Below are 22,802 nucleotides of genomic sequence, written 5' to 3'. Positions count from 1 at the left end.
TCAAACTTTAAATTTTCTTCGATTTGCTTACCCTCTTACCTTCACGAATTTACTTATCACTTGTTTGAAATAACATAATGCTTATAACCTCAAAATAATCTCATTCCCGAGCTTATATCAATTTACTCATGATATACTTTTATGTACGAAAACATGGGGTGTAATACTTTTAGTACATTTTATGTCATTTTTTAAGTTTTAATTTTAATAGGATCGGTGAAATGATGTTGGACTTCACAATAAAAATTAGGTAAGTTAAAGCAGGTAAACTGAGTTAAACTCCATCATTAGATTGGAGAGTTCATCTACTACTATTAAGTAGCATCAGCTAGACTCCGTTATTAGATTTGCCAACCGAGGAATATTACCCAAAACAAGAGACCAAAAGAATCAGCTAACAGAGCTAGCAGAGCAAGAGTTGCTTGAGCCTAGACAGAAAGCTCCAAGCACCATGGCAACAGATTTCAAGTCTATCCCAATAATAGGTCTGCAATTTCAAGCCCTATTTACAAGTTCCTACTTTAATTTTGCTGTTGTTTTTAACTCCAAATTTTATCTTCACTCTTTGGACATTGCTGTGGAAACCTTGCTTAAAACTGTTCAATTGGTTCTGTGAAAATTTATTTTATTTTTTTCGTATGAGACAGATTTAAGTCCTCTTTTAGAGAAGTGGGATCATCCAAATTTGGCTCAAGATGAAGGTGTGGCTCAAGTTGTTAGACAATTGGATCAGGCCTGTAGAGAAGCTGGATTCTTTTATGTGGTAATTATTCTTCTCCGTCTTAATTGATGTTATTGTCTGGTCTTAATTGCTGCCTATTTTTTGTATCTATGAATTTACAATATTGGGGAAGACAGTGTGCTGTCACTGTGAAAGAAGCTAAGCTTCTCCTGAGTTTTAAGTTATGTTTGGATCTTTCGTAAATTTGAATTGTTACTTTCTGTGTTAGAGACACTAAATTGTTGCGTCTTCTGTTCTTGCAGAAGGGCCATGGTATCCCTCTTTCCCTTATGAAAGAGATTAAAAGCATTACACGTGAATATTTTCATCAACCCTATGAGGAGAAACTCAAAATCAAACTTTCTGCAGCAACTGGATACAGGTTTACTCTTGTGATTACCCAGTATCTTAAATTCAACATATTATCTTCACTAATGCTTGCTTATGTATCTTGAATGCAGAGGATATCAAAGAATTGGAGAGAATATAACCAAAGGCATACCTGATATACATGAAGCTATTGATGTAGGTTATATTAATTACTTACGGTCTATATATTACAGAAAATAAGTGTACCACTTGTTGTATTATTCTTGGGTTTCTTCGCATTTTCACCTGTAAGCCCGTGCTTATAGCTATATATACCAAATGTATATTATTTCTACTGATTCTATTTCTGTGGCTTATCTTTACTCTACCATTTAATGTTTTGGATTGGATGCGTAGAATTTTTCACACATTATGCATTAGATAGCTGTTTGTATTTGCTCACAATTTGGAGGTTTTGAAGTGTGTGCTCAGTTTCTGATTGTTTTGTAAAACTGGAACTGATTGAATTACTGTGCTATTGGATAATCTAGATATATAAATATGTAGTCTTTGGATCCAGGAATGGCAATATCAAACTTGTATGGAGCAAATGATATGCCAGTTGTTAAAACAAAAAGAGAAGACTTATTTTCCTGCTGTTAGCCTCATCTTGATCATATCTTCTATGTAGAGTGTGTGTGTGTTAGATGAAGAGAGAGCTTTTAAACAATGCACAGATTGTAAAGTTATTCCTATTTACCCTCTACCTATTGGGATTGGGGCTCGTTGCCTTTTAGGTGAGGTCTTGTTTCAATTATTTGGGTTCCTGGCTCACTTGCGAACGTTATCATTAATTCATTTACAAATTGATTAAGCTCTTCTCAAAAATGAGAAAAAATTGCCTTTTCTCGTAAAGACCATTCTTCAACTATGGACAACATTTCTGCTGTTTGCAATGGTATAGTTGTGAACTCCTCTCAATATCAGTTTCTATGTGCACATATGTCTTGATACAGCTTTTATAGGAATACTTTGTTTAATAATTATTAGTAATTGTACTGTTTCTGTTACTAAATCGTCCTTGATGCACTTTTATCTCTATCTTGTTTGTTGGTTGCAGTGCTATAGAGAAGTGAAACATGGGATGTATGGAGATCTTGGAAAAGTTATGCAAGGATCCAACATATGGTAGGTTAGCCAGTTACTTGTAACGCATGGTCTTTGCACTAACCCCCTCCTTTCTTTCCCTTGGTACATCTTAAAACCTTTGCCATTTCTTCCCCATGGTATATGCTACTGACTGCTAAATGACGACTTTGGATTTGTTCTTTCTTCATTTTGTTTGGTCTACATACAATGTTTTCATATGCAGGCCAAGTAACCCTCCAAATTTCAAGCAGTTAACGGAGGAGTATGTTGACCGTTGCACAGGTGCCTTGCTCTATTACATACTCCTTTGACATTTATGCAGTGGCTATACTGATAAAGGTTTTCTGCACGGAACTGAAACGAAGTTGGTGAACTTTTGTATTATACTGCTGACAGATCTATCGCGAAAGATAATGAGGGGAATTGCTCTGGCATTGGGTGGATCAGCGGATGAAATGGAGGGTGAAATAGGTGGTGATCCTTTTTGGGTCTTGCGAATAATTGGCTACCCTGCTGCGTCCATTTCAAATGGACATGATAAGGCTGACAATGATGTTGGATGGTAAGTTGTTGGTGTCGGTCATCACATTTTTTCTTGTTTATCATTTTTTTTTTCCTGTTCTCTTATTGGTGTATCTCTTTTCCAATGAGTGATGTTTTTTGGCTTTCTCTGTTGTCCATCTCTTTTCTCCGAACTGAATAAATCTCAGTGGCGCCCATACAGATTATGGTAAAGCTTCTGATCTTTGCAAGGATAGCATACTATCCCATTGATTAGCAACCATGATATAAGTGTTTTCTTATCTTATAGGGCTATTAACATTAGTCAACCAAGATGACGACATAGTTGCCCTTCAGGTACAATTATGTTTCCTCGTTCCAATTTTGTTTCATTCTTTGAAAGCTACTGAGGAAGATTGGCTTCCGAGTCCTTAAAGCATGCCTACTCCCTAGATTTAATTTGTAAAGCCTCGTCTTACATCTTTGTTTTATGATTTGAAGTTCATCCTGATTTACAAACTACTAATCATATTGGGTTGTTTTAAGGTGAGAAACAAATCGGGCGAGTGGATATCAGCACCACCTATCCCAGGCACATTTGTGTGTAATATAGGAGATATGTTGAAGGTATGCAATTTGCTTCGTAACTTTTTTATCATTCTTACCCCTCTGCTTAAGCTGTTTTTGTATGGTGGCTATTGGTAGATCTTATCAAACGGAATTTATGAATCAACATTGCACCGGGTCATCAATAACTCTCCCAAATATCGTGTTTGCGTGGCCTACTTTTATGAGGTTAAAAGCTCTTTTTTCTTTGTGACAGTTAAAGTAAAAGAAATATGGGATTGCTTGATGTTAGTTGCTGATGATATGTGTTTTATCTTCCGTATAGCCAAACTTTGATGCTGCAATAGAGCCGCTAGATGTGTGTTCACAGAAGACTGGTGGCACCAAGAATTTTGAAGGAGCTGTTTACGGAAAGCATTTGGTCAGCAAAGTCACCACCAATTTTGTGATGTAGACCTTGAGCTAAGTCTGAATTTATCTCCTCTCTTGTTGGTTTCTTCAACTAGTTTAGTAAAGAGATAAGAAAGGGCAGAGTAGCTTTGGACCAAACTATGTATTTGTCTTAAAAAAATCATTGAATGTGTACAAATTATTAATTTAGAACCCAATAACCTAAAAGATTTAGAATCATTAACACATAAGCTTCAAATCGTAGCTCCGCCTCTAAATATACACGACGGACACTGTGTCGGGTATTCAGCTTCCTCCCCCCCCCCCCCCCACCCCTTCCCCCTCACCCAAGAAAAAAAGGAAGGTTGCTTTCTCTCAAAAGAGTATTAATTTGACTAGTCCAGCATTTAACTAAATGCATCAAGTTTCTGGGCAAAATACTAATGGAACATTTTGAACTTTACGATTGACTTGCCATCAATAGCTAATTCACCTCCTCCCGTAAAGAAAATTATAAAGACGTAACCAGTTCCAGTGTTGGCTAGATTCCATACGTCTAAAAGAAAAATATCGCATGCATCTAGGACTTCACAGCTGTGTGATGGAAAAGAAATGAGAATGATGCTAACTAGCTAGAGAATCAAAAGTCCCAAGACATGTTAGAAAAAATCGGAAAGAACAAAATAGACAATAGTGGATTCCTGCTGTAACAACTAACGAGCATTATTCTAGACTCCACAACACCGTGCGGCACTGTTTGGCAAGTTAAAACTTGAAAGAGAGGGCACTATTCCCCCTTCAAGTTTTTATAGGAGCTCAGCACTTTACCCTTTAAAAGGCATTTGAGAATCGAACATTTCAAGCCGGCAGTAGCACAATACACTAAAGAGTCGTTTGGTTGGAATATGATTTATATCGGTATAAATTATATTGGGATAAGTTATGTTGGGATTAGTTATGTTGGGATTGTTATTATTCATTGTTTGGTATGTTGTATTAAGAATGATAATTGCATAATTTCTAAGAAGAAGGTATACGTTATACCGGTACTAATTCCCTCAAGGTATAAGTTATACCGGTGCTAATTATCTCACCTTCTATAAGGTATAAGTTATTCCAGTGTTAAAATTAATACCGGAATAACTTATACTTGGTTTGCTAACCAAACAGAGTATTAAGATGATATTAAATTTTTATACCACCCTTATACCTTCTTATACCTCGTACCAAACGACCCCTAAGAATTTTAATAAGGCACCAATGTAATGAAGTTAAGGGCCAAAAATTTAAAAGGTATTTTCTCATCATGCCATCATAACTCCATTATGATGAACGGATGCACGTGCGGTACCAAAAAAAGAAAAGGGGTTTTTGTTTTAGCAGCCACTCACCAGAAGTGCCGGTAAAGGTAGTTTCTATAGCCGCTAAGACTCACATGCTTTGACGGTAATTGTTTAGCGGCTATTGTAATGGCTGAATTGCTTAGTTTTCACTTTAAGTATCTAACTTTATTACTGATATATTTAATTTAATTACCATTAAAAGTTAGAAGCTTTAACGATGTATACATGTGAAATCGGGGCTAACGCATCCTGATTTCCTGGTGTGTCAAACGAAGCAAGAGTATGAATACATGGGATCAAAATCGAAGTTGGGAACTTCTTGTATCGAGGTCCGAACGGAGTGCTCGCCATCGGACCTGATAAAACGACGCACCCCGGACCCGGGACGAGTTCTGCGACTTCGGGAAGCGCATGAACGGTTGTGGGTGACAGATAGATGGCCCTAATAGCCAGATCCAACCGAATATCACGGTGCGGATCTCGCTCGATAGCGGTTACAGATCTTTAATTAACGAGAAAGGGGGATTTTTACCCTTTTTAGACTTATATTAGGGGTGAAACTCTTCTACTATATAAAGGGAAAGTTTTTCTTTGATAACACATATTGTAATACGCAAACCAAGGCAATACAAGTTTATTTTTTTACTTTCTAGCTATTGCAAAGTTCGTATTTTATTGTTGTTCTTCATACACAATTGGCTTCGAATAAAGGGCCCGGTCGAGGGCAAAACTACTGTTCAGCTTAAATCCGAGCCCGGCCTTAACGTCACAATTGGTTCGATTATTTATTTTTTCTTTAACTCGTTTATCTAACATTCTTGATTATATATGTTGAATCAACCTACATATCCTTAGAACCGCGTACAAATTTAATTGTAATCCGTTTTAAGGGTAAATAGTTTGACGTCCACCGTGGGACAAAGGATAATATTGGTGATTTGATACAAATCTCCTTAACTCTCTATTTTACGTTTGTTCTTTAAAGTCTTAATTTCAGGTCAGTTTAGAAAATATCAAATTCTCAGTCTGTCTACTTAAACGTTGATGCTGAGTCTGGCCATCATGGAGAAAATAACAATCTGGTGCCTAGCAACGAGGTGCCTCCTGCTGATCCCAATGGAGTCCCAGTTGCTGACCTAGTCGATGCTAACTCACAGGTGGCTATCGACGTAAACCTGCCAACTGATCCCGAAAACAGCATCCACCCCGACTAGCGGCTCGAGAAGCGCCCGAAGGCGAAGGTAATGTGGTTAGCCTGTGGTTAATCTTTGAAATGTTGCAGGCTCAACAAGCGGTGATAACGCAGCAACAAAATCAAAGTCACGCCCCCAGTAGAGTTGAGCCCGAACCGTCCCGGGAGAACATCAGAAGAAATGAGCAGATCACCAAAAGACCCGGTAAAGCTGAGTCCGGGGTCAGTCCCGAAAAAATGAGCACCTCACCCTGTCTTGGAGCAAGGGACTCGGCGGGTCAATCCTCGTCACCGGATGGAGGCCTCGTTGCGATATCCTTAGAAAGACCTGCAAAAAAAAAAGAAATGAGTAAGGGCTCAGCAGCACGGTGGAAACCCAAGTGTTGTCCACTCAAAAAAGGAATATCACTATGAGAATGGGCCTCCCACCGGCCCTTCGAAAGTTCGCGCCATGCACGTTCGGAATACGGTGTCTGTGACACAATGCCCTCGACCTACTCCTTGAGTCGAGGGACTACATTTGGGACCCGAGCAACAGCTGCACCACCACCAAACACTGATAAGAAAGAAGGGAAAAAGAGTGAAATGAAATCTTGGAAAAGCGAAATTTTACTTACGTTTTGTGTTCTACTTCTCGGGGAACGACATGTATTCTGCTGGGATCAGGTCCGAGGTCCTCACTCGGACAAAACGGCCTAGCGAACCTCGATCCCCGTCTTCATCGATGATCAGAATGGGGCTTTACTAGCCCTATGTGCAAGTTTAATCAGTACCCTCCAAAAGAGTCGGGGACTGTATAGGTGCGTAAGGTGGTCGATGGTGAACGAGTATCCGTCGATCTTGCTCACAAAGAAACGGAGGAGAATGACGATCCTCCAGAACGAGGGGTGGATCTGACCAAGGCGCACCTCGTACCTTTTGCAGAAGAGGATGATTATCGGGTCCAAGGGGCCCAGTGTAAAGGGATAAGTGTAAACACTTAAATATCCCTCGACGTGGGTAGTGATATCTTATCGGTCCTGGAAACCACTACGTCTTTTCCGACCCAGTTGCAATCCTTTTTAACCGTGGGGAGAATTTCTTCTGTGATCGAGCAGATGTACCTCAAAACCTTCTCACACCGGTCCAGTACAGGTGAAGGTTTCTCAACCTTAAAATCGGCGGTCACCGAGCACCCATCAAGAATAAACGTGCTAAGCGGAGGTTCCGCCGCTGGTTCCTCACCGGCCGGCCGCGATGTAGAAGTAGTTTCTTTTTGGGAACCTATTTTTGAAGTTTTTGCCATTTTCATTTAAAATGGAGGGAAAGAGATGAAAAAGAGGAAGTTAAAGGGATACACTTGATAGCTTGGAATGAAGATAAGCGAAAGTTCTTACTAAGATCTCAAGAAATCAGGATACAAATGCTAGAAAATGTAGAGATTTCTTAGGAACAAGAGTAGGGAAGGTTTGGATGTAATGTTTGAATGAATGACGGATGAGGTATTTATAATTTTCAAACGCCGGTTCAAATCCAGGAGTGGCCGACCAGCAACTGACAAGCATTTAATGCCATTAAGACGTGACTGACGAGATGTTTCATTCATTTTGTCGTTTCTAACGCGGAGTACCGAGGTAGAACCGAAAGCTCATATCGTTTGTCGTCGTTTACTCTCCGAAAAACGAGGGGACTATCCGTATAAAGTCAAAATTGGGCTCGTCTACAACATGACAGATTGGGCTCGAAGCACGATGGACTGAAGATCGACCCCGGTCCCAACAGGCTAGAACCCGAGATCCGAATATCTGTCCTCGAGAAAATTGAGTCAGTGATCCTAGAACTGACCCTGGCCCCGAACGAGCTCAAGGAAACATTGACAGTATAACTGATATAAGACCAGAATAACAGAAGGCCGAAATATCTGTGATCGGTCGAATATTACGGTGAGAATCTCGGCACATATCAATATGGAACCAGAAAATCAGCAAATCGGGAGATTTTTATCTTTTATAGAATTGTACCTAAAGTAGGACTCTCCTACTATATAAAGGGGTCTGATCACTTGTAAAACACATTGTAACAATCATTCAGAAGCAATATATTATCTTTCTCATTAAACTCTTATTTCATCTATGTCCTGATACCGATTGAATTTCATCCAATACAAGGGTGGCTCTCCCCCAATGTTGTAACTGTTCAATTTGTGTGCTTTGATTTTACTTTATCATACTTTATTTCAATTGCTATTTGTTGGCCCAAGTAAATGTGAAGTTTTTGAAGACTGAAAAAAGAACTCAGACATGGACCAGGTCCATCTTGTGAAGCACAGTTGTAATCAACCTAAACATGTGAGATGTACGTGAATGAGATAAATCTAACTTAACAGAAGTAATATCTCCTGACCATGATCGAAAAGGTTGTATATTGGATAAGGAGAAAGACTCATTATACAAAGAGAACACAGTTTAGGAAAATGATAGAGTTAGAGTATGAGATCAACTAGAACTCTTCCACCATGGAAGAGTAGCATTTGTATCCTAGTCAATATCTAATTACTAACCCCTAAAATATTAGTGTTGTTCCCTTTTACAGGTAATGCACATAAGCAGAAGTTAAATGTGAATTGAGAGCAAAATAGCAAGGCAATTTTGCAAGCAATTTATGTGTGATTCAAGCGTGCAATCCTGAAGCTACTTGAACCAGATAGAAGAACCAGTTCCACGTGTCTATCTTTTACTCTAGTTCAATTGTAGTAGGTGATTTTACATTGTACCTTTCAGCTTTTATAGAAGCAATTGTATTAGGTACTTAGATTTTTCAAGTTAGAGTTAACTTGAAGTTGTCGTAACAGTTGAGGCTGTGTGCCACAACGAGATTAGAGTTAATCCTAGGTTTACAAAAGAGTTTTTGTAAATGCAGTTTTTGGCTCAGTGATTTTAGTGGAGAGTTTGGGAAAATCCTACTGGAAGGTAGGTCGTGGGTTTTTTTTCACCTTTTGAGCCAGGTATTTTTCACGTAAAAATCTTTGTATTCTTTATTTTCTGTACTTATTATTCCGCAACAGCAGTAGTTGGAACACATAGAAGAACCAGGTCCTTCTATAATCAAGTTAATCAAAAATTGGGTACCACACAAATCACTCCCCCCCTCTTGTGTGGTATTGAAGTATAAAACATCAATTGGTATCAGAACAGGTTATTCTTGAAGAGGTTAATACCTTAGGAACAGATCAAGATGAGTGCACCACCTGGAAACTAGGAAGGGCAATCCACTACTAGGCCTCCACTCTTTAATGACCAGTACTATTCCTAGTGGAAGAACAGGATGAGAGACCACATCATAGGAGAAGACTATGAACTCTAGGACATAGTTAATGATGGTCCCCTGGCTACTACAAAGAAGAATACCAAATGAGTGGACGTGCCAAAGACAAGAGCTGATTGTACTGCTGAAGATTTGAAGAAATGGAAAAAGAATGCCAAGGCCAGGAAATGGCTTGTGTATGGACTAGGTCTAGACGAGTACAACAGGATTCAAAGTTGTACCACTGCTAAGGAGATATGAGACACTCTACAAGTGGCCCATGAAGGAACTCCTCAAGTATAGAGATCAAGAGGAACACTGCTATATTCTCAATATGTGAATTTCACCATGAAAGAAGGAGAAACCATCCAAGAGATGTACACAAGGTTCACAACACTAACAAATGAACTTAAGTCTCTTGGAAGAATTATCCTTGAGGAAGATAAGGTTGAGAAAATCTTGACAAGGGTCTTGCCAGTAACTTGGGAAAGCAAAATCATGGCTATTCAAGAATCAAAGAACATTGCTACTCTCAAGTTGGATGAGCTGATTGGAAATCTCATTGCCTATGTATTGAGAAGGCAAACCATGAAGATGGATCCCCCAAGAAGGAAAGAAGCTTGGCTCTCAGAATAGATGAAGGTGCAGACTTAGAGGATGATGAAATGGCTATGATCACAAGGGATTTCATGAAGTACCTAATGAGAGGAAAGGGTTCGTCAAGAGGTGCAACCTTCAACAAACCAAAGGCTCCTGAAAAATAGACCAACGAGGGCTGCTACAAATGTGGTAAGACTGACCACATGATCAAGAATTGTCCTCAATGGGAAATTGAATGGAAGAAGGAAAGGGTTGATCGAAGAAATAGGAAGAAGGAACAGGTTCAACCCAAAAGGAAAAAAGAATCAACAAAGGCTATGGTTGATGCTTGGGGAGAGACCTCAGAGAGGATTCAGAAGATGAAGGTGGAGATGAACAAGCACTTATGGCCATTGGAGAATCAGACGATGAACAAGAGGTAAGTGTTATTCATCTCAAAGACAAGATTAAATTTTTGTCTAAAGAAAGACTATCTGAATTATTGCTAGACTTCATAATTGATGAGTCTGAGGTCATAAACAATGAGAAGGAATAGCTGTCTAGGGAATGTGTGATCCTAAAAGCCAAGTGCAAAAATCTGGAAGTTAGAGCTAGTGAAAGTGATAGTAAAAATACTGAGTTGAAGAACTAGGTTCTTGAGCTTGACACCAGTGTCTTAGAACTTAGGTCTGAAAATTTAAAACTGAAATTAGGAACAGGTAAGAAGAAAGCTGATCACACACATCTCACCTTAGGAGAAAATCTAGGAAAAATGAAGGATGAATTGTACAAAAAAGATGAGCAGATAATAGTCCTAAAAGAAGATCTAGGCAAGGTAAAGCATGAACTAGATAGAACTTGCAAATGGAATAAGTCCTCTGATGCACTATCCTAGCTACAAGAGCACCACAATAGCAACAAGAGAGGACTTGGCTATGGGACCCCAGCACCTAAGTGGTATCCCAAAAGCAAGTACATCACACTTCCTGAAAATAAAATATGCACACACTGTGGCAAGACTAGTCATTACAAAAGTGAATGTAATGCAAAAGAAAAGGCTAGTCAAAAGAACAGAACCTTTGTTCAAGAGAAAATAGGCTGCTTGGATGGGCTAAAAGGAATTTAATTTACCCATTTGCCTATAGAAAGGGACTCAAACTAGTTTGAGTTCCTAAGACTAACCCCAGATTTCATTTTGCAGGTCCAAGTGAAGGGAAGTAGCCAATACATGGATAGTGGCTGCTCAAAGCATATGACTGGAAGTAAGAACCAGTTCCTTTCACTTGGGGACCTAAAAGGAGGTAATGTCTCCTTTGGAAATGGGAAGAAAGGTGAGATCATTGGGGTTGGAAAGGTAGGTAAGACAAACTCACATTCCATTGAGAATGTCTACTTGATAGATGGCTTGAAATATAATCTAACCAGTGTATCACAATTGTGTGACAGAGGTAACCTGATAGCATTCACCTCTACCAAATATTTTGTGATTAATCTTACCACTTACAAGATTGTTTTGTAGGAAAAAAGAGTTAACAATATTTACATTGTCGATTTGTCCACTCTTTCAGAAAATGAACTCACTTGCTTGAGTGTGTTGGACAATGATCCCCTCCTGTGGCACAAAAGACTTGGTCATGCAAGTCTAAATCAACTCAATAAATTAGTCTCCAAGGACCTGGTGATAGGGTTACCTAACATCAAGTTCAAGACAAAGTTTGTGAGGCCTATACAAGAGGGAAGCAGGTAAGATCATCTTTTAAAAGCAAGAAATTGGTAAGCACGACCAGGACGATGGAACTAGTTCATATGGATCTCTGTGGTCCAATGAGAACATTGAGCAGATGTGGTAAGAAATATGTGATGGTACTTGTTAATGATTACTCTAGGTTTACTTGGGTATTATTTTTAACATCTAAGGATGAAGCATTTGACATGTTTACTGCCTTTGTTAGAAAAGCTCAGAAATAACTAGGTAATCAAGTTGCATAAATTAGGTCTGATCATGGAACTGAATTAGAAAATGCTAAGTTTGCTGAATTTTGTGATGAGCATGGTATAGATCATAATTTCTCTTCCCTTGGGACTCCTCAACAAAATGGAGTAGTTGAAAGAAAGAATAGGACTCTTGAAGATATGGCTAGGACTATGCTTCTTTCTAGTAAACTGCCCCATAGCTTTTGGGCAGAGGCTGTAAATACTGCATGTTACATCATAAATAGATGCATGACTAGACCTTTTGTAGAGAAGACTCCCTATGAGTTACTTAAAGGGAGAAAACCAAATATATCTCATCTTAGGGAATTTGAATGCAAGTGCTTTGTGTACAATAATGGAAAAGACTCCCTAGGTAAGTTTGATCCCAGAAGTGATGAGGGAGTATTCTTGGGATATTCTTCACATAGCAAAGCTTATAAAGTGTACAACAAAAGAACTTTGTGTGTAGAAGAAAGTGTACATGTAGTTTTTGATGAAACTAACATTCTTTCTGAGAGACAGGAACATGAAGATAAAGCTATTGGGCTAGTAAAAGAATTGAGTAAAGTCACAACTCAAGCTGAAGATGCACCAAAAGAAGGAACATGTGATGGAACAGGTTCTTCCATCCAGGGCAACCTGACAGGGGGAACTGAACAAAGAAGAACTGAAACCAATCCCCTAATGGAACCTGTCCATGAGCCTATTCTCAGCAATAGAACATGGGAGAAACATCAAACAGAAACCAGTTGGTTGTGCAACCTTACAAGTATCAAAGTTCTCATCTCATTGAGAACATAATTACTGATCCAACCTCTGGAGTTAAAACTAGATTACAATTAAAGAATCTGTGTGCTTTTGATGCTTTCTTATCTCTTATTGAACCTAAAAATGTTGCTGAGGCTTTGTAGGATGCAGATTGGGTAAATGTAATGCAAGAGGAACTCAATCAGTTTGAAAGAAGTAAGGTTTAGCATCTGGTTCCAAGACCCAAGGACAAATCAGTAATTGGCACTAAATGGGTCTTCAGAAACAAGCTTGATAAAGATGGAACAGTTACAGGAAACAAGGCAAGGCCGGTGGTCCAAGGTTATAGCCAAGAGGAGGTCATAGATTATTGTTTACCGTGAAAATGGTAACAACAATTAAATTTGTAAATGGGATTCTAAAAATACGTGATATATTCCCGAGCTAGTTGTTAGAGCAGTTGATGCTAAGAACGTGAAGCTTAACAATGAAATACGAGCTAAAACAAGATAGTAATCAAACCGAAGGGGCATGTTGCCCGGATACAAAGCCGGTCGATAAGGACCTTAGGGTCGGGACTCGAATCGAGCTCGGGCTATCAGGAGCAACCGGGAATAGGATAACAATTAAGGATACGATCAAGCAAGGCTCTTTACAGCCAAAGTTGCGCAATATAGCATGAAATAAGTAAGAAGACAATAGATGTTAAAGCAGCCTCGAGCTAGTGAGAACGAACAAAATAGGAGAAAGAGAGAGAGAGAGAGATATTATTGCTTTTGTGGAGAAATGGAGCAACATCAGCCATTTACAAAGTGGTATGGGTTCCCCTTATATAGGGAACATGGTATGGTACAAATATGTGGAGATTAAACACAAAGTACAGAGATGGGATGGTTTGACGTGATGCCTCAACATAGGCTCTGGATAGGCCGGGCCTGTTAGACGTAGCCATGTGCCTTGGGGGCTTCCCCTCTATCCTGGCTTCGGTATTTGTTTCCTCTGAGTTGGGCTCCGACGAGCCCGAGGTCGGGAACTTGGTCGCGGCCTCCCACCCTCGAGGTCCTGAGGCATGCTTCCGAAATGTCCCGACAGCGAGAAATCGAGTCTTATGATTTTGCCGCATACAGATAGTCTCCGCGTTTTCCATAACGAAGAGATAAGAAATGATTCTGACACTTGACTCCTCGAGCTTCTTTTGGCAACGCCATATCGATGATGCGACTCCTGGCGTGAGCTTCGCGGTGATTGGACATCCACGGGCTCGTGCTTTTCAACTTCATTCATTGCACTCCTGATTATTGTTTTTCAAGGTGAAGGTACCGCCATTGGTTCGATTTTTCATGGATGCATTAACTACGTCCGTCGGTCAGCCTTCCAAAGCCTAGATGTCCGTGTCGTGATCCCCTATAATGGGGGTGCCTTGGCATTGCTCTTCCTATCCCAGTGCTTTTGTCGGCTTGCTTGCCTTTCCCTTCTTATCATCTTCTTTTACCCCTGAACATCATGCTAGGGGCTCATGACCTTAAGGTCGTTTGGAGGAGTTTCCTTAGACTGTGTTGTGGCCTTCTGCTAGGGCTTCCCTTTGTCGAACATAAATGTGCCATTCCACTATTGTTGCGGTCATCGGTATGCTGGCTCTTGCTACTGCTTCTGGGCCGAGGTGATGGTTGATGGGGAGTCGGTTTTTCCCTTATGTAGATAGCTGTTCGGATTATGCACCGCTGCTCATTCTCCTACCCGGGCCTGGTGCGACACTTCATCCCTAAGGCTTTTGCAATTTGTAATGACCCCTCGAGGGTTGCTTGTACATAAACTTTTATGAATAAGAATATACCCCGTAGATTTCTGCTTTCCTTACTTCTGTATGCTTTTGTACCCTCTGAGGCCCTTTGGATGCTTTCTTTTGTTTGTTGGCCGCTGATATCGGGCTTGGGCGCGGGTGTCTGTCCCGATCTTCTGCTGATCGGTATGGCTCTCTTCCGAACCCATCATCGTACTTCAGACCAATCTTGGATCGATCTGATAGGTCTGGGCTATCGAGGCCCTCCGAATTTTATGGAGATCATGCATCGAATTCTGGGGCCTTCGGGAATGCTACCCTGGATGAAGGTCATCTTTGGGTATCCGGGGGTCCTTATTGATCTTGATGTAGATAGCCCCTTTAGAATGTATAGGATAGACTTCTACTGAGGAGTTTGCCTGTATTCGGGCGCTTCCTAGCACCTTCATGGAGTTTTCGTGATCGGAGCTTCCTGTGTTTATTCCTCTTTTCAGAAAGAGGGGATCACGAGACCAGGTACTCGCTTTGCGTCAAATGTTGGCGCTTAAGGCTTCCCGAAGTCTGACTTTTTTGGGCCAGGGGTTCTTGACGTAGAGTGCTATCTTGAGCTCGGAGATAATACGAACGGCCCATCGAGTCTTGACTTCTCGTCGAAGGATGCTTTCTGGATCGGGTATTGACCCGTCGATCTGTATCGAGGCTGTTGGCTTCCCGGGGCTTGCCTCGGGCAGGCGAGTCGTTGCTGCTTCTCGCATATATGTGGGGCGGCTTTGGATTTTTTGCAAGACTTCACTATTTTTAGACAGCCACCTTTATATTTTTACACGGGGTACTTCATCTCTTTAGGAGCAAAAAGTGTTGGTGTGCGCCTTTGCTTTGACCTGTTAGTTTCACCATAGTCATGGAAATTATTTCGGGGCCGATCCGGTAGGGGACGAGGGGTGCTGCTCCTGGTGCTCAGGAACCGAGGGAGTTCGCTCTAGAGACGGCGTCCTTGATAAGAGAGGAACACCTGGAGATAGCGAGGAGATACTGCGAGTGGAGCGAGGGGATAACACTGCAAGTGCTTTCCCCAGATGAGGGCATTGCGGACTCCACCGATGGATTCTTGAGCATATACCTATACCCTTTAGCATTTGGAACCTCTGATAGGGTTGTGCTTGATTTTTGCTTGAAGTATCGGGTTACCCTGGCACAGATTCATCCATCGTTTTGGTGAACGGCGTTGATGATGAGGTTCTTCGCGGAGAAGGCCGAGCTTGAATTCATGTTTGATCACCTTGTTAGGCTATATCAGCCCTTCCATCATCGAGGCCTGCTAACTCTGAGGTGTTGTTCGTCCACGCCCTTTGCTATTGATGACAAGGAAAGCGAAAATCAGCTGAGTAATAATGTTGTCTCCCTTGTTGCAGCAACTTCGTGGACGCTGGGTGAAGTCCATGATCTGTTTGGCTAGGTCCGGAAGCTGGTGACCCATTCGTCCTGCGACGAGCGCAGGTTGCAAGTTGTACTTCGTACCGGATAGGGAGCGCAATACCAAGATATGTGCGTATGCTGCCTTTGCCTTGCCTTCGCATACCCGAGGTAATATTTTCCCCTTCTATTTGTGCTGGATTCGCCGTTTGCAGATATCGGGCGGTTCCTTGGGATGAGGCACCTGCGGTGTGACAGAGCATTTAGTGGTGCTGGTCGGGCTCACATTTTCGAGGAAGGGGCGTCTCCCGGGTCCGCTGCTCCCAGAGTGCCTGATCTCCGACCGGCGGTTACTTTGAGCGAATATGTCGTGCCCGAGGTCGGTTCTTCTAGGGCCACAAGGGCAAGATCAACAGGAGTGTGTTCCGACTTCGAGGAAGTCCGTCGGCTTCACTTTGTGGTGAGTTTATGTACATTTTCCCTGTGCCCTGTGTCCTCCTCCCTCTATTGAACCTTCCTTGTGCAAGCATGTGATAGGCTTAGGTCTGAGCTGCTCCATCAAGGGGCCAAGCTTCAGAAATTCTGGATGAGGGCGAATCCCTTAGGTTCCTTAGTGAGGAGAAGGAAGTTAAGCTACAGCAATGGCGTCATGAGGCGTATCGGAGCTCAAACTATGAGAGCTATTTGATGGAGCAGGTAACTTCCTGTAGTACGTGCTTCGCTCCTTTCTAGTCTTAAGGCTAACCCCTTTTGCCATATCAGTTGTAGAGGAAGGCGAACGCCTTGGAGTACCTCAAAGGCGACGTCAACCGTGTTAGAGTTACTTGCGGGGAGCTAAAAGCTCAAGTTCAGGCTCGAACTTTGGAGGAGATGAGTGCCTCGGCTAAGGTTCCTGCCTTCGAGTTCCAACTCCGCTTGACTCATGACAACGCCAAAGTTCAAGCGGATATGATTGGGAAACTCGAATCTGATCTCTCGAATGTCAGAGCTGAGATAATTGATGCCCCGGCAGAAGTGGCACTAAGCCAAACCAAGGCTAATCGTGAGATGGCGATTCGTATGAAGGATGTTGCTGGTTCCCAAGCTGAGCTGAAGAGAGCCCTCGACCGGGGGAAGAGGATCGAGGAATATGTTCGCTGTAGATCCTGAAGAGAGGTACTCGAGGAGGTCGGTGCAAGGGATTTCGTCCTCTCGGAGGAATTGGCTCGAGCGAGGGCGGATGAGCGTGATGCTCGGTCATTTCTTGTTGACGTTGCGGAGCGAAAACTCGACAAGCTGTAGCCCTTTAGCGCAGAGTGTAGACTTTGCCATTTTGTCACTCCAGATTTTGCCATTTTGTCACTTTAGACTTTGCCATTTTGTCGCTTTGGACTTTGCCATTTTGTCGCTTTGTCTCTGATATACGTAGGGCATGCCTGTAGATGGAGAATGCGCTTTTTTCGCGCATGTAATATATAATAAGAAAATCGAAACTTTATTTCTCCTGTACCTTTTTTTGTTGTTACTTTCGATCAGGCCGGCTGGTTTTGGTGTTTGGCGAGGTCCTCATAGGCCTGGAACGGATCGGACAGACCCGGGGGCTCTTAAGTGCGATCCTTGGCGTGAGCAGGTGTTGGGGCCTCCGTGCTTGGCCCGGATGTTGATCGCTGCCAACTCGACGCTACACTAAAGTAGGAAGAGCGAGTCGCAATAGCTTTTACCCGATATGAGGCGGGATCGATTTCCTCAGGGAGCTAGTAGTGGAGTTGGATTGTCTGTCTAGCCTAGAGATGTGTTTGTACTCCTAATGTCACTTCAAACATTTTTGGGTTTTCGAATTATAACTATTTTTATAAAACTATTGATTAACACTAAATTATGCTACGAGAATCTAATGGGAAGAAGGGCACTAGGGCCGTGACACTACCTAGGTGGCTAATTGACGGGTAGATGTTACTAAGGTTCGATTGACATAATTGGGGCTTATGCTATAACCGTTGCATAATTTTACCCACTCTCACACCTCTCGGTAGAGAAAGTGATTTTGCCCAATTGACTCTCGAGAGACCAAATGGGTAGGCAAATTAGACCAAGCAACTAGGGTTCAAGTAGGGTAATTACTCTCTCGAGGTTTAGCCCGTTAATTGGGACTATCATTTCTCATGAGTCCATTCCAGTTCTTTGTTGGGTCAATTTTGGGGTCATAGACTCTCTTTCTCAAGAAGAGTTAAACCCACAAAGCTTGAATCTGTGTTTACAACCACGAATTCTAGATTAAAACATAAAATCAACCCAAATAGCAAACACCCATAGTCAATCTAACATTAGATGACAACACCCATCAATTACCCACACTAGGGTTGAGCCACAACCCTAGCTGATGGGTTTAGCTACTCATGCTTGAAGAAAAAAATAAAGAAATAGATTAAGAACTAAGCATATTAATTAATTGCTAAAATTAAACTACCATAATCTATTGTAAATGTAAAGCAAAAGCTCCAAAAATGGCTACAAAATTCGTTCTCACGAGCGTAGCCCTTGTCTGATATATCTCATTACCTAAAAAATGGTAAAATGTTCTATTTATACTAGGCTAGAAAAATTGGACAAAAATACCCCTGCGGGATCAGTGCGGGCCACACTAAATGGACCGCGACCGCACTGGGCTCTTTGACTTTGACTTGTGCTTCCTTGAACTTGGACTCCGCAGACCGCGGCCGCAGAGAGAGCTGGCACGGTCCGTGCAATCACGACCGCGGACCGCATGGCGTTGGCTTGCAAACTTTCATCTTTCTGAATCTCATGACCGCGGACCGCACAAAAGAGTAGTGCAGCCGTGGAGCCTTCACCGCGGACCGCGAGATGTGTACCGCGTTCGCGTTGCCTCTAGCCTGGTTTACCAACTCTCTGAACCACCTAGTGCGGCCGCATTCAACTTTGCGCGGTCCGCACTAGGCCTTCTTTCCTTAGATTACTTGAGCAGGTTTCACTCCTTTTTAGCCGATCTTTGACATTTCGTCACTTTTGTCGATCAAACTTGCGATCAAGCACAACTTGTGAGCCTTTTAGGACTATTTTGTAACAATATACGATCAAAGCATAGGCATGTAGGGGCATAAAACACATTAAAATCATAACTTATCAACTATTTAGGCTTAGTCTCCGAGTCGGGCTCCAGCTCGAGCCTTCTTGTCCTTGAATTTTTTGTGCCCGTGCGGGCAGGTAGCAATCGTTTTTATCTCTTGCCCTTGGGCATTTGCCGTTCCAACTGTTTTGGGTCCAGTCTTCGAGTCGCATTATGACTCGAGCTTCAATTGACCCTCAAGCTCTTTCCTGCCTGCATGGGCGGATGATGACGACCCTTTGTGCTCTGGGTCGAAGTGACCTTACGGGCGTGTGGCCCGGAGGTTTACTCGGCCGGTGATAGTGGCACTTATGCCATGCCATAGGCGTATTGTAGTAATCGACCCTTAAATTTCCTTGATTTCTCGGCCGGTGACAGTGGTTCTTATGCTGTGCCCTTAGGCATATTGCAGTTTTTGGGTCCTGTCTCCGAGTCGCGTTGCGATTCGAGCTGTAATCGACCCTTAAATTTCCTCGATTTTCTGGTCGGCGATAGTGGCACTTATGTCATTTGGTCATTGAAACCTTTCAGTATGTGGCTCGGAGGCTTGCATAGTTAACTATTTTGGATCCGGTCTCCGAATTGGGTTATGATTCGAGCTCATTTTAATCCTCAAGTTGTCAAAAAATTTTAGCTGGCGACAATGGCTCTTACGCTGTTTGGTCATAGAGACCTTTCAATATGAGGCCCCTAGGCTTTCTTAGCTGGCGACAATGGCTCTTACGCTGTTTTTGCCCGTGGGCTTTTTTGTAGGCTTTGTTTCTGCTCGTTAAGGTCTTTTTAGAGTATTTTTGCCTGACCCGTCATCGGTTCTAGAGGAACCTCGATTTCAAGTCATTGTCGGTGATGTTTCGAGCACCTCGTAAGGTTCATAGCTCGTAGGTCGAGTAGATCGATGCTCTTGCGGTTTGGAGCCGACATGGTCGGAGCTCGTTTTTTCCTGTTGAGGGAAGCCTGTTTTAGCCGGTTCTTTCCAAAATATATTCGAAGTAGTGGCCTGCGATTTTTAGCAACAGTCGGGCGTCCCTGAGTCGCGTTATTTTGGTTGTATCAGCCATTTTAACTGTAGTCATGTGCGTTTGGCCGTAGCCATTTTTGATCCCAAGCGATAGTTTAGGTGTCTACACCGAGGGTATGCCCTTTAGGGATTCTTATAAATGCGATGTATAGCCTAAACTTTGGAGTTTTCATGCCTGTTGAGGTCTTACAGTTTGTCATGCTTATTGAGGTCTTACAGTTTGTATGATGTAGAATAGATCTGATTATGCCGAGTCTGCCCGCTAGGGGTCTTACAGTTTCGGATTTTCCAGTGCTCGGCGATTGGCAACAGTCTCCGAGTCATCGAGTTTGGTTAAGCTTGAAGACCGCTTCTCGTGAACTCGGAGTGGCATTGTGAGGGCTTTGTGAGCCCGGGGTTCCGACCTTGCGAATATGCTGAAATAGCCTTTTTCGAAGTATGAAATGCCGAAAAGATATTCTTTATTGCTTGGCATAAATATAGGTTGTAAATATATGTTGTCTCGTTGCTGTGAGCTTGGCCCGCGTGGGTGCGGCTCCTCTGATCATCTGATCCGTTTACATGATTCCGTTTTGAAACTTAGCCTGCCATTTATTGGCCCTTCCGAGGGGACGGTGTCCTTAAGAGAAGGCTATCGCACATCATCTGACTGTAGAAAAAAGGCCCGCGATTTCGTCGGATCCTTTTTTTAGGGGTATGCTGCTCTACTAATAATCTTCCTGGCGGGACCCTCTTTAGGTTGAAAGTCCGGTCAAGGGAAAAGAGCACGGCAGGCCCCGCAGAGGCCTCAAATCTTCGAGTAGAGTTAGAACTTATGAATGCCTCGACTGCCTGCATGCATATAAGTTAGCAAAAAAAAAGAAACAACAAGGGAGCGAAGTAGTTCTTCCCTACTACGGGATGTGTAGGCGACTTTTCGAGGTCTGGTATGTTTCTGCCATTTCGAGGCACGAGCCCTTAATACAGCCTTCTGCTCTATTCAACCAGGCTTGGCCGAAGATGTGGTTCTGCTCACCCTTTTATCCCTTCGAGGGAGGAGGTATTGATGCCAGCGATGGGTCATATGTTGAGGGATTTCCTCTCGTCGCGTGTATCTCCTTGTCGAATACTTTAGTCCCACCTATGTCGTGGAGTTTCATCCCTTTGGCGGAGTGTGGTCGAAGTCGACTCCGGGCAGTGTGCCCGTTGTCATTTGAATAAAACATCCGTGCTTCGCATGCTCGACGTTCCAGCCCGAGCTCAGGCGGGTTGTATAGAGGGATCGGCCTTCCTGATTGTTGGGGCGATTGACGTCTAGAATCCATCAAGGATTCGAGGTGTGGGAGTGATTTGGTTCGTTAGTCCGAACCGCCCTATTGGCTTTGGCCTGACATCATCGGTATAATTGATCGAACCATCTGCATTCATGAACACATGTTTTATTTGAAATAGGTCAAATGAGGGAGGGGGTTACCAATCGCGTTAATACGAGGTCGAGGCAAAGTCTCGGCGTCCCTTTTCTTAGATGCAAGGGTGTCCTTTGGGTATATTCCCCGAACACGTCTTTCCCCAGCGATGAGCCCTTTCACTCTGCATTTTATGGATCTTTGAAGGGTGCTGCCGCCCCTTTTTTATCGTGGCAATACGTCGTGGCTTGTCAGCTTCATTTTTCCCGATCTCCTTCGAATCGGGTGTCTTCCAGGAGGAATGCCCCTCGCCGCTTGAAAGTTGGTCGTAAGGGTGGCTTCGAGCAATTCATAGAGTTTCCCCTTTAGGCAGCTTTGCAGATGTTGCCTCATTAAAAACCTTGCCGGTAAAAACCCTTCTTTTTTGGGATAAAAACTCGGTCGAAGGAAAAGAGTGAAACGGGCGTGCTTTTGGGGGTCTCGAGGCCTCCTGATAGTGTTAGCATTCTGGTATCTCCGATCGAGTGCTTGCACTAGGGTTAGTTCTTAATCTGAAATGAAACAAAAGGAATGGATGTACCTTGAAACGAGATATGCTGGTGGCGCCTTGAGATTGGCTTATTATGACCGCCCGAGGGCGGACATGCGATGCTGATTTCTACTTTGTGTCGTCAAACTCGACCAGGGTTGAGACCTGATTCACCCTCTGGCTTATTCGGGAGCGGGGGTATGGGCGCTGATAACACATCGTGTATTGCAAACATTTCCATTGCCGCGTGTTGTTCCCCATAGATGGTTTTGACCCCCTCCTTCGTCGAGAATTTTATCATCTGGTGGAGGGTGGATGGTACTGGTCTCATGCAGTGAATTCACGGTCGCCCAAACAAGGCGTTATACCTCATATCTCCCTCGATGACATGGAATTTGGTGTCTTGGGTTGTGCCGGCCACGGTAATCGGAAGGACGATTTCTCCTTTCATTGTTTCGCTCGCCATGTTGAACCCATTGAGGACCCGAGTGGCGGGCACGATCCGTTCGAGCAGTCTGAGTTGTTCTATCACCCTCAACCTGATAATATTGGCCGAGCTACCTGGATCCACGAGTACACGTTTTATTTGAAAAGAATTTACATGAAAGGAGATTACCAGGTCATTATTGTGGGGTTGAGACAGGGCCTCGGTATCTTCTTCGCTGAACGTGAGGGCGTCTTCGAGGATATATCACCGAGTCCGTTTTTCCCTGGTGATGGATATTTTTATTCTCCTCATCATGGGTTCCTGCGGAGCATCGGCGCCCCCCATGATCATGTGGATGACGTGTTGTGGTTCATTTGCCTCGTTCTTCTTGGT

At 42.8% G+C, this 22,802-nt stretch overlaps 1 protein-coding gene across 1 annotated transcript; it reads left to right on the top strand.

Moving 5' to 3' along the window:
* The first annotated feature begins 286 nt into the window (after positions 1-286).
* Positions 287-3,877, top strand: LOC104225158 (probable 2-oxoglutarate-dependent dioxygenase At3g50210). Its single transcript, XM_009776927.2, has 12 exons — positions 287-485; positions 648-763; positions 985-1,103; positions 1,183-1,246; positions 2,151-2,218; positions 2,403-2,461; positions 2,576-2,741; positions 2,890-2,909; positions 2,991-3,037; positions 3,227-3,307; positions 3,386-3,475; positions 3,573-3,877. Exons 1-12 carry the CDS (start codon positions 452-454, stop codon positions 3,699-3,701), a joined length of 993 nt encoding a protein of 330 aa, XP_009775229.1. The 5' UTR covers positions 287-451; the 3' UTR covers positions 3,702-3,877.
* Positions 3,878-22,802: the final 18,925 nt, after the last annotated feature.

This window comes from Nicotiana sylvestris, chromosome 2, assembly GCF_000393655.2.
Source record: "Nicotiana sylvestris chromosome 2, ASM39365v2, whole genome shotgun sequence".
Taxonomy (NCBI): Eukaryota; Viridiplantae; Streptophyta; class Magnoliopsida; order Solanales; family Solanaceae; genus Nicotiana; species Nicotiana sylvestris.
This window is presented reverse-complemented; position numbering and strand designations above follow the sequence as displayed.